Raw genomic sequence first — 11568 nt, forward strand, 5'->3', positions numbered from 1 at the left:
TGGTTGGATCCCGACCATGTTTATTCTTAGGCAGCATAACACGTATAGCACGGTTAATGATTAAGTCAAGTGCCCGAAGACAAACAGTTGACAAAACTCTCTAAAGGTTATGTGCGTACTTGGTTCTTAGTCTTCTCCTACTATTAGTCACTGAATAGTTCATTTGATGCAAGGAATACAATTTTCCACATAGGCAGGTATGAAAATTAATAAAGGGGAACTGCACTCAAATGGAGTAGGGAAGTGAGAAGGGGGAGAGAGCACATACCACTTGACTTCTATACAGATCCCAACAAGAAGAGAGAGATTTTGCATCTCCATCAGGAAGTGACACTACCTAATACCTCTCAGCTGGCGTCTTGAAGAAAGCATTTCTCCTCCCCTGATGACAGCTCAGCCAATGAGAGAATGTAACAACTCAGCCAATGAAAAGTCTCTATATTTCGAATTTTCAGTTTCCTCCAATGGACTTTTTGTTTACAACAGCCCCACCCAACTTCCCTTTCTCTATAAAAGAGTGTGCTCTCTTTTGTTTTACCAGACTTTTATGTGGTTCACCATAGTTGACTGTCCGGAATTGCAATTCTTTGCTATTAAGCTTGTGTCGCTGGTAAAATAACTGGCTGTTTTATTGTTTTAGGTTAACAAAGGGAAGAGGAGGACAGCTGTTGTCTTGATCAAACACTCCACCCCAGTAGAAACTGATGTGAGAAACATGAGAAGGTGCTACTGACATCAATCCAATATACAACAGGCTGGAGCATTCTATGTCAATTCTATCTTTTTCTTTTTTCTTCTTCATAGGGGGTCAGCTTTGGTGCACGACTACGAAGGCCATCTCTGAGGGTGAAGAGCTCATTGCTTTTGTGGTGGATTTTGACTCAAGGCTACAAGCTGCCAGTCAGATGACTCTTACAGAAGGGATGTACCCTGCACGCCTGCTGGACTCAATTCAGCTGCTTCCTCAGCAAGCTGCCATGGCTTCTATTTTGCCTACAGCTATTGTCAATAGTAAGTGCTGAGTGCAATAGCCCAGTACAATAGCTTTGTAGTGGTGATGGGTATTTATGGGAGAGAAAAAAATAATGTCTGCTGACAGGCAAGCAGAGACAGACTTTTTTCTCCAGTATTATGATTTTATTTTATCTTCTCTCCAACTTTAAGTGTGTGTGTGTGTGTTCGCTTCTCATGGGAGTATAAAAAGAATAACTTAAATTCATTCATTTCAGGTTGGATTCCTGAATGTCACACGGAAAAATCTGACATCCTAAACTAAACAACATTCAAGACTATTTGGCTATAAGAAGTCCAACAGCTTTCATTGATGCTCCTATGGTAGAATAATTTTGGCATTAAGAGCCATAGAGTTAAAACATAAAATAATAGAAAGGACACAAAATCAGATTTGAATAGATATACTAATCAGGGGAAATGTAGGCTGGATAAATCAAGACATCAGCTAATGTAAAAGAATAAAGAGAAGAGAAAGAAAAATACTTATAATCTTAGAATACTTTATGTGGAGAATTTTAAAATATGCCTTGGCAAGTATACCTTTGTGATTATATTTTGTTAAAAGGACTATTGAACTTAGTTTGTATTTTCTTGACATGAAATCAGTGATCTAGGAGTCCCAAGATCTGAATTCTAGTCTCTGCTTTTATCTAGCTCTGTGAGAAAACGTGAGTACATCTTAAGAGGAGAACAGATTCTAAAGCCAGTGGCAAGGGAAATATTGCATTGAGTCAAAAATGTCGTTGAAAATCCCTGAGACTTTGAGTGATGCAGAAGAGGTCTAGAGACTACAATCATGTCTTGATATTATATATGTATACATATGTATACATGCATACATACATACATATATATATAACAATGCTTATGTTCTTGCTATAACAGCATCCTTTAGAATAAAGAACTCAGGTGTATCTGGAATTACTCTGCATCCAACCAGTGGACTCAATGTACCTAACCCAAGCTAATATTTTTGAATTTCCTTAATGTAAATGTAGTTATTTTCTTTACTGGGTCTTTACTTTGATTTGGATAGTGAGGAACCTGAAATAACATGGACCCAACTTGAAACTGAGGCAAAATGATGTTGCTACCACGTATCCTAGGAGTATCTTATATTATTGTGATTATTGTGGTTATATAGTGTATGAATGTTAATTCTGTTTGAGATAATACTCTGTTTTCTTTCTATAGCAAGATAACTGTCAATCCCAAATATATCAACATAGATGCATACAGGCTTTGTTCTCATTCTTAAATCAGCTGATCAGCTAAAGTCATCCTGCATAAATAGACCCTTTACTAAACACTGTGGCGCTCTGAAAAGTATAAATGTAACTAAAACTTGGGTGGGAGGAGCTAAATAATAAACAGTAGTAGTATATAATTTTGTAATCAAATTGTATTTTAAAACTCTGCATTGTACCTGCTGTCCTTACTTCTCATTCACTAGAATTTGGTCCTTAATTTTCTCCTTATCTCCTTCAACAGGAGCCTCCTGCGCCATCTCCTTCACTATCATGTGTTCCACCACTCACTATACAGTAACAGTTTATAAATCACAAGTCCAGCTGTTTCTGGCAAGTTTCAGACCTCTCTTGCCATCTTTGCAATGTTCCTCTCTCTTACCCGCCCCCCCCGCCAAAAAAAAAAAGAAATACCAATCCCATATATCGCATGTGACCACATGCCCCACCCAGCGTGCCTGGATTAGTCCCAGGTTACAGTGTTATCGGCCATCCCTCTGATCAGTGCCCCTTTTCACTATAAAAGTGCCAAGTTTGCACAAGACAGTGTCAGACTTAGTCTCTCTATATGCGCCCTAGCCTGAATTCATCACCCATCTGTCTTCTATTCCCTGTAGAGATGAATGAAACCATCACTTAAACAGAAATACTAACAAGAAGTCTAGGCACCAAGGAGAAACCCTCCCCTCTGCTCTAACATCTGATTGCAAAGGAGTGGGCACCTCTTCCACTCAGTTCTGCTTCTTCAGTATAGCTCTTCTCTCTGTCTCCCTTGCCACTGAGGCATTAGGGAAAAGTGTTTACACCAGGGTTCTCCAATCCCAGTTCACCCACTTACACGATCATGGCAAGTTACTCAGCCTCACATTCTTCACCTATTAATGAATGAGGGGGAAACATACAGAGAGAGAAGTTTTCCATGAATAAATACGTGAGAAATGCATAATAGCATACATGTTACAGCACGACCTAACAAACAGTACATGACCATCAGCTGCAATTCAGACTCTGTCATATCTCACTTAGATTACTGCAGTTGTCTCCCACCAGTCATAAGTCTCCCTTCCACATTCACTACCTTCAAAACTCAGCTCCACTGTTAGGATTACATCATAGCTGATTGTCAGTCTGTTGCTTGAAATGATTCAGTAATTTTCCATAATCATTGAGATAGAAATCTAAACTTTAAAAAGCTGACAGGGTCTTTGGTAGTCTGTCCCTGACTTCTACAACCTCAACTCTGCCAGCCCCTTGCCTGAGATTACAGAATAGCCTCCCAGCCTCCACCCAGTCCCTCTCTCAGGCTCCCGTGGCTGATCCCTTGATTAGGAAAACACGATTCTCTTCTCCACCTGACTAGCTTAATTTCATCCTTCACAACACAGCTAAGGCATGTCATCTTCCCTCTAAATCCTTCTCTGACCTCATCCTCCCTCCGGTTCTCTCCCCAGCCCAGTGTCTCTTTTCCATGCCCAAAGCACCCATCAGATACCTTCTTCAGAACAGTCATCACATTCTAAGGTAACGAACTAACCACTTGTCAACCAGCTCCAGGAGATCTGAGCTCCTTGACAACAGCTGTTTGGTCTCTCATTTTGTTTTACACCCAGCTCAGCACAGATCTGGCACTTAGGAGGCACTCAGTAATTAATTTATTAAATGAACAAATGATGTCAGGAGTTGGCATCAAGGCTAATTTTAGCTCAGCCATTAGATCCTTTACCTTTTAATCAAGCAGATAAACCAATTCACATTCCTACTTATAAACACCTATGTTTTCTAAACTGTAAATACAGTATAAACAATTTAGGATTAATCGCTTGTGCTTTATGTTGGGAGTCTCCTACAGTACCACTTTCTAAAGAGTCTGTGGGAAGGTACATTGCATTGAGTGCAACATTTCTTTAAAAACTTAGTCCTATACTGTGGAGCAACACCCAAGACTACACTAGCCACTGTCTGGCTGCCTAATTCAGAACCTGAGAGCAGACTCTGAGAAAAACTGAACCACATGCTGCTTTACCCATGGTTGGCTCCAAGTGGGCAGTAGCTAACGTGTCCCTGTGTCTCTGCCTGCAGAGGATATATTCCCTTGCAAGTCCTGCGGCATCTGGTATCGGAGCGAGCGGAATCTGCAAGCCCATTTGATGTACTACTGCAGCGGGAGGCAAAGAGAAGCTGCTGCAGTGGCAGAGGAAAACGAAGACAGCGCTCCTCAGATTTCCAGTCTGTGCCCCTTCCCACAATGCACCAAGAGCTTTTCAAATGCCCGAGCTCTAGAAATGCACCTGAACTCACACAGTGGTAAGTGCCTCCCTTGTTTCTTCTGCTGCAGCAGACCCTGTTCTTTCTTGACATACATTCATACATCCCTGTCCGTAAAATCGAAATTAAACTTGCTGGACCAGACAGTCATTATCTTTGTCAGGTACAATCATTATATTCTATTCAAAGGACTTGGGTCTGAATTCTTTTCTAATGACTTACAGTGCTCAGTTTACAGGCCAAACCATGCTTTTTTTTTTTTTTTTTTTTTCCAACTAAAGTAAAACGGCATCAATTTTAGAAAGGAAATGTCAATACCCTTTGTATATTATCATCAATATTCATTCATTTAAGTGTCAAGTGATCTTTAGAAACTGACCATACATTGTTTCCCACACAGCAGGGACTAAATGGTAGGTACGTAAAATTATGTATTTGCTGAATTGAAATAAAGCTGTTATTTTGAGAGATCCAATTAAAATCACACTTAAGAGAAATTAATTTTTAAATATGGATCTATAAAATGTGCTTGACTTCTAGAGCATGCATCATAACAGCTTAGTTGAGTTTTTGATGTAAAGCTACTTTTAGTGCTATGTTCTAAAATTTAAGAAAAATTAGGCTGAAAAACAAGCTCCTAATTTTTTTTAAGCCTGCTCTTAACAGCAGGGGGGCAACTATTCCCATTTATTTTGTAATTGTATGCCCAATTGTTGTCAGTATCATCACATAGTATTCTAATTCCTATATTTTAAAAAAAATTGAAATGAATCAAATGTACAGAATTATATTCATTTTAGATATTTCTTCGAACACTCCTAGATAGGGCAATGCAAGGTTTGGGAATCATAGCTCTTCAGCACCTAGAATACAAAACCTATAAGACACCTCTGAGTGACTTCCTTTACTGCTTTAGCTTGGGTTGGATAATTAAAAATGGAAGTAGGTGCTCAGTTTAAAAAAACTAACTCCAACCTCCAGTGCTCTAGTACAGTGCAAAGCTTTTGTTTTTGCACCTATAAAAATAAGCTATTTCCTTTCTACTCATTCTCTTCCCTTTCCCTACAAATGAGTTTTATGTAGGTGATAAGGCAGGGGAAGCAGAAACAGGTTGGTTGTCTCATATGGTGAGTGTAAAGTCATGCAGAAAACAAAAATGGAGATAGAGGGATCTATCCAGCTCAATAGGAAAATGAGTCTTAGATTAGCTAAGAAGAAAAGGAGACAAATATAAGAAGTCCCCTTTTATCTCTGTAGGACTGGGTTTGTCTGCCATATTTTCATCGTATAAAAGACAATTCTCATTTTAGTCTAGAGTGCAGAGAGGAGGAACCAAGCCTGATTTAACCATATGCCAACAAATGGGAGCAAGAGTTGACCTTAGTAAGTCAAAGTATCTAGATCCTGATTCCAATTCATAGAAGGGGTCCCCCCTGCCCAAGTAATTCTTCAGACACCAACTGAGTGTCTTGCAATACAACTTCACTCAATTCTGACACTATCCAGAGATGGCATTAAATTCCCCAGATTCAGGGGTCAGTCCTATAAGAGTGACCTCCCCACCCCCACCCCAATTCAGACTTCAGTCTGTTTTGCTTCTGACCAGTCAGCTATAAATCAGAATTTGCCAAGAAACCCCCTTGGCTTGATTAATTTGCTAGAGTGGCTCCCAGAACTCAGAAGACCCATTTGTTCACTAGATTACTGGTTTATTATAAAAGGATATAACTCAGGAACAGCCAGATGGATGAGAGGCATAGGGCCAGCTTTGGGGAACAGGCAAGACGCTTCCATGTGCTCTCAGAGCCTGCCACTCTCCCCATATCTCCACATTTTTACCAACCCAGATGCTCTCTAAACTCTGGTCTTTGGAGGGTTTTATGGAGGCTTCGTTAATAAGCATGACTGACTAAGTTATTGGCCATTGGCAATTGAACTTTATCTCCAGCCTCTCTTCCCAGAAGTGGAGGAGGGGAGTAAAAGTTCCAACCTCTCTAATCACAGGGTTGGTTTTCCTGACAACCACCCATCCTCAGGTTATCTAAGAGCTTTCCAAAAGTCACCTCATTAACATAGCAGACACCTTTATCACTCTTATCACAGGAAATTCCAAGCGTTTTAGAAGCTGTGAGCCAGGAGCCAAGGATAAAGACCAAATATATATGAGAAACAGATTTGGCTCCTCAGAATGACCAAATACATATTTCTTGTAAATCACAGTATTGCCTTGAGGCATTACCTACCAGTCAGTGGTGATATTCAAAATATTTAATGACTGACTAAAAACTGGCCATGATCAATCAGCATGGATGTCGGTCCTAAATGACTGTATTAGTGTACTGGTACCAACATCAGCCCTGGACAGAGATAAACCATGTTCAGCAAAACCAATGAATGAAATTCTAAATTTGTACCTAAGATAAATTTGGAGGCTATTAATTACTGTAGAAAATGGTTTCTATTTGGATTCTTTGGAATAAAGACCTAATCTGGTGCACTAAACACATTAAGAGTTATTTGATTTGCACAAAGGTTATCAATATCAACTTTAACAAATGCCTGCTTCTTCCTAATGTAGAGCATAGTGTTGTGGTAAGAAGGTTATTGGATTAGAAATTATAAAATCTGAAGTTTAGGCATGGCTCCATCACTGAATGGCTTTATTACCATACTCAATTCCTTTAGCCTCATCGAATGTGTTTCCTGACCTGTAATATTGAAACAATGATACCTCTCCCACTGCAATGCAATAATATTCATGAAAGTGCTCTGGAAACTATAAAGTGCTGTTATTATCATCACGTGTTGAAAGATGTCACAAGGAAAAAATTATTATCACAAATGAGATTCTGAAAGATTTCAGTTCGTTTCTGCTGTGTTGAAGACATGAGGTCCTTAGTAACAGTTCATATCATTAGAAAACCAATATGTGTGGTTCTCAGTATTCTGATTTTGTATGTTCCTCCAGGAGTGAAAATGGAAGAATTCCTCCCCCCTGGTGCTAGTCTAAAATGCACCGTCTGTAGCTACACTGCTGATTCTGTGATCAACTTTCACCAACACCTGTTCTCGCATCTCACTCAAGCTGCCTTCCGATGCAATCACTGCCACTTTGGCTTCCAGACTCAGAGGGAGTTATTGCAGCACCAGGAGCTCCATGTCCCTGGCAGCAAACTACCCAGAGAAAATGACATGGAACACTCTCCAAGTGGAACTGAAGACAGCTTACCGCCAGCCACAGACTTGCTGATCAGAAGCGAACTCCCCCAGGGCCAGAAGGCCATGCAGACTAAAGATGCGAGCTCTGACACAGAGCTGGACAAGTGTGAGAAAAAGACTCAGCTCTTTCTCACGAACCAGAGACCTGAAATTCAGCCCACAACAAATAAACAAAGCTTTTCTTACACGAAAATAAAGTCTGAGCCCTCTAGTCCAAGACTTGCCTCATCTCCAGTTCAGCCTAATATCGGGCCTTCTTTCCCCGTGGGACCCTTTCTATCTCAGTTTGCTTTTCCCCAGGATATCACAATGGTCCCGCAAGCTTCAGAGATCTTAGCCAAGATGTCTGAACTGGTACATCGGCGACTGAGGCACGGAAGTAGTAGCTACCCTCCTGTCATTTACAGCCCCTTGATGCCCAAAGGGGCTACCTGTTTTGAGTGTAACATAACCTTCAATAATTTGGATAATTACCTAGTGCACAAAAAACATTACTGCAGCAGCCGATGGCAGCAGATGGCCAAGTCCCCAGAGTTCCCTGGTGTTTCAGAAAAGATGCCTGAGGCTGTGAGTCCCAACACAGGCCAGACCTCCATAAACCTTCTCAATCCAGCCGCTCATTCTGCTGATCCTGAGAATCCGCTTCTTCCAACACCCTGCATCAATTCTTCCACTGTTTTAGATCTAATTGGACCAAATGGGAAGGGCCACGACAAGGACTTTTCCACTCAAGCTAAGAAGCTCTCCGCTCCCAACAGCAACGATGATAAAATTAACGGAAAACCTGTTGATGTGAAAAATCCCAGTGTCCCCTTAGTGGACGGGGAAAGTGACCCAAATAAGACTACCTGTGAAGCTTGCAACATTACTTTCAGCCGGCACGAAACATACATGGTCCACAAACAGTATTATTGTGCTACGCGCCACGACCCTCCGCTGAAGAGGTCCGCTTCCAGCAAAGTGCCTGCCATGCAGAGAACCATGCGCACGCGCAAGCGCAGGAAGATGTATGAGATGTGCATGCCTGAACAGGAGCAAAGGCCGCCACTCGTCCAGCAGCGGTTTCTCGACGTAGCCAACCTCAGCAATCCTTGTACCTCCTCTCAAGAACCCGCGGAAGGGCTGGGAGAGTGCTACCACCCAAGATGTGATATCTTTCCGGGAATTGTCTCAAAGCACTTGGAAACTTCCCTGACCATCAACAAGTGTGTTCCGGTTTCCAAATGTGACACTGCTCATGCCAGTGTTTCCTGCCTGGAGATGGATGTGCCCATAGATCTCAGCAAAAAGTGTTTATCCCACGCCGAGCGGACGACCGCGTCTCCCAAAAGGCTGCTGGACTACCACGAGTGCACTGTGTGCAAGATCAGTTTCAACAAGGTAGAAAACTACCTGGCCCACAAGCAGAATTTCTGCCCGGTCACTGCACATCAGCGTAATGACCTGGCGCCGCTCGACAGTAAAGTGTTTCCGAATCCAGAAAGCGAACGAAACAGCCCCGATGTCAGCTATGAAAGAAGCATCATAAAATGTGAGAAAAATGGGAATCTGAAGCAGCCCTCCCCCAATGGAAACTTATTTTCATCCCACTTAGCTACTCTGCAGGGCCTGAAAGTCTTCAGTGAAGCGGCTCAGCTCATCGCGACAAAAGAAGAAAACAAACATTTGTTTCTTCCACAATGCCTGTACCCTGGAGCAATAAAGAAGGCAAAAGGAGCCGACCAGCTTTCTCCTTATTATGGAATAAAGCCAAGTGATTATATTTCTGGTTCTCTTGTCATCCATAACGCCGACGTGGAGCCGAGCACAAACGCGGAAAGTGACTCTCCCAAAGGCCAGACTTCTTCCAACGGGTGCGCTGTGCCGAAGAAAGATTCCCTGCCGTTGTTGCCCAAGAATCGAGGCATGGTCATAGTGAATGGTGGACTGAAGCAAGACGAGCGCCCTGCCGCCAACCCACAGCAAGAGAACATCGGCCAGAACCCTCAACATGAAGACAGCCGCAAGTCACCCTCCTGGATCTCCGAGAACCCGTTAGCCGCGAACGAGAACGTCTCCCCAGGAATTCCCTCCGCAGAGGACCAGTTGTCTAGTATAGCTAAAGGTGTGAATGGCTCTACCCAGGCTCCAACCAGTGGCAAATACTGCCGGCTGTGTGACATCCAGTTCAACAACCTCTCAAACTTTATAACTCACAAGAAGTTTTATTGTTCATCACATGCCGCGGAACATGTCAAATGAAATCACAAAGTAAATAAACATGAGTCACCTTTGGTACCAGTGTTTAGTATGTTGGTCTACCCAGTACGGAAAAAAAAAAAAAAAACACAAAAACAAAAGCTGTTTGAATGACATCTGGGCAATCAGGAGATAATTCATTAAGGCTGAGTTGAAAGACTTAAGGTGTAATTTCATTACAGTCCATTAGTAAAGTGTATTATTGGTGCCATTTTCAAAAAAAAAATTAATTTATTTTACCAGCAGTATTCATAGCTGTGGTTATGTTATTTTTTATTTAAAAACTTTATATTAAAGTCATTTGTAATGTTATTGTATAGTTATTGTGTAGCACATATGGTTTGCACTGTATAGTAGCTTTTAAAGAAAATAGTCACAAACAATACAGAAAAGCATTTTAGAAATAGCTTCCAAAGCACTTGTGTATCTTGATTTCTTCTTATATGCTGTTGCAGATTATATGTATATGCTAAAATATAACTTGCAAAGATGTTCTAAATACACGTGCTATAAGTTCGCCTTAAAATTTCAATTCTTGGATAATCAGGCTCCGTTTGCACTTTATATTTTAGCACATACAGTCTCTTAGTCACTAGGCTTTGCATTTGTATGTAGCTGTATGTTTCTGTCCATTTTCTTAATCTTAAACATGTATGTTAAATGAAGATGGCAATTTTTTTCTTGTATAGTACTTGTATTTTCTTTCGCTGATGCAGCTCTGTCTCAATTTTTAAACCTTTGCTGTTAAATGCAATACTTTATAAGAATGAACAAAATTACTGGAAGCAGTATTGTAAGTAATGAGGTAGTATTAATCGGTTTTATCTTTTGAAAGGCACAGTCTAAATCGAAACCCTAAACTCAATGCTGCAAGTATGAATTTAATTCATATATAAGATCTATTTAAATATAAGAGTAGCAATACTGCACCTGGTGATCACAAAGATAATGTTCTACTTCTGATAGAAATAATTTCTCAACAAATGTTGTTACTATGCATGTATATGGATGGAATAAAATTCCAGATTGTTGGAGAAGTTTGGCATCCTTTTTTCTTTAAAATACAAGAAAAACCCTATATACATGGGTTCAAAACCATACTGGATAGCTGTAGTAACATGATAACAAACCAGTAAGGGGAGAGGTTGTCCTTTAGATGCACCTAGCATAACGTTAGTATAACTATTACACTAAAATGAACTGGAGACTCCAGGCTCAACTAGAAAATTTCTTCATTATTAATGTACAAAGTAGGCACTATCTTTCTGTTCTCTACTCACCCCCACCAACTGTAGCACAGGAAAAAGAACAATTTCATGAATGTCTGAAAGGCTTACAAAGTCTACCATAAGAATTGGCACCAAAGATGATCAAATGTACCCAACTTTTAGATGGAGGTTAACCAGAGAGAGAGGTTTGCATTCCAAGGAGCAGCAAAGTGGTATGGTAAAGTGACTCCGATGGGTAAAGATACACAAACTTCAAGCTGGCAGTTTGTAAAAGACACTAGTTTTCACACATCTCATTTGTTCATTCTGAGGGTTTGCATGTTGAGGGGGAGTGGAGAGCAGATAATGTTGGTTAG

At 40.8% G+C, this 11568-nt stretch overlaps 1 protein-coding gene across 1 annotated transcript; it reads left to right on the top strand.

Moving 5' to 3' along the window:
- The first annotated feature begins 890 nt into the window (after positions 1-890).
- On the top strand, positions 891-10051 carry ZFPM2 (zinc finger protein, FOG family member 2). Its single transcript, XM_057737364.1, has 3 exons — positions 891-1011; positions 4341-4565; positions 7495-10051. The coding sequence occupies exons 1-3, from the start codon at positions 906-908 to the stop codon at positions 9984-9986; spliced, it is 2823 nt and encodes a 940-aa protein (XP_057593347.1). The 5' UTR covers positions 891-905; the 3' UTR covers positions 9987-10051.
- Positions 10052-11568: the final 1517 nt, after the last annotated feature.

Source organism: Hippopotamus amphibius, chromosome 5 (genome assembly GCF_030028045.1).
Source record: "Hippopotamus amphibius kiboko isolate mHipAmp2 chromosome 5, mHipAmp2.hap2, whole genome shotgun sequence".
Lineage (NCBI taxonomy): Eukaryota > Metazoa > Chordata > Mammalia > Artiodactyla > Hippopotamidae > Hippopotamus > Hippopotamus amphibius.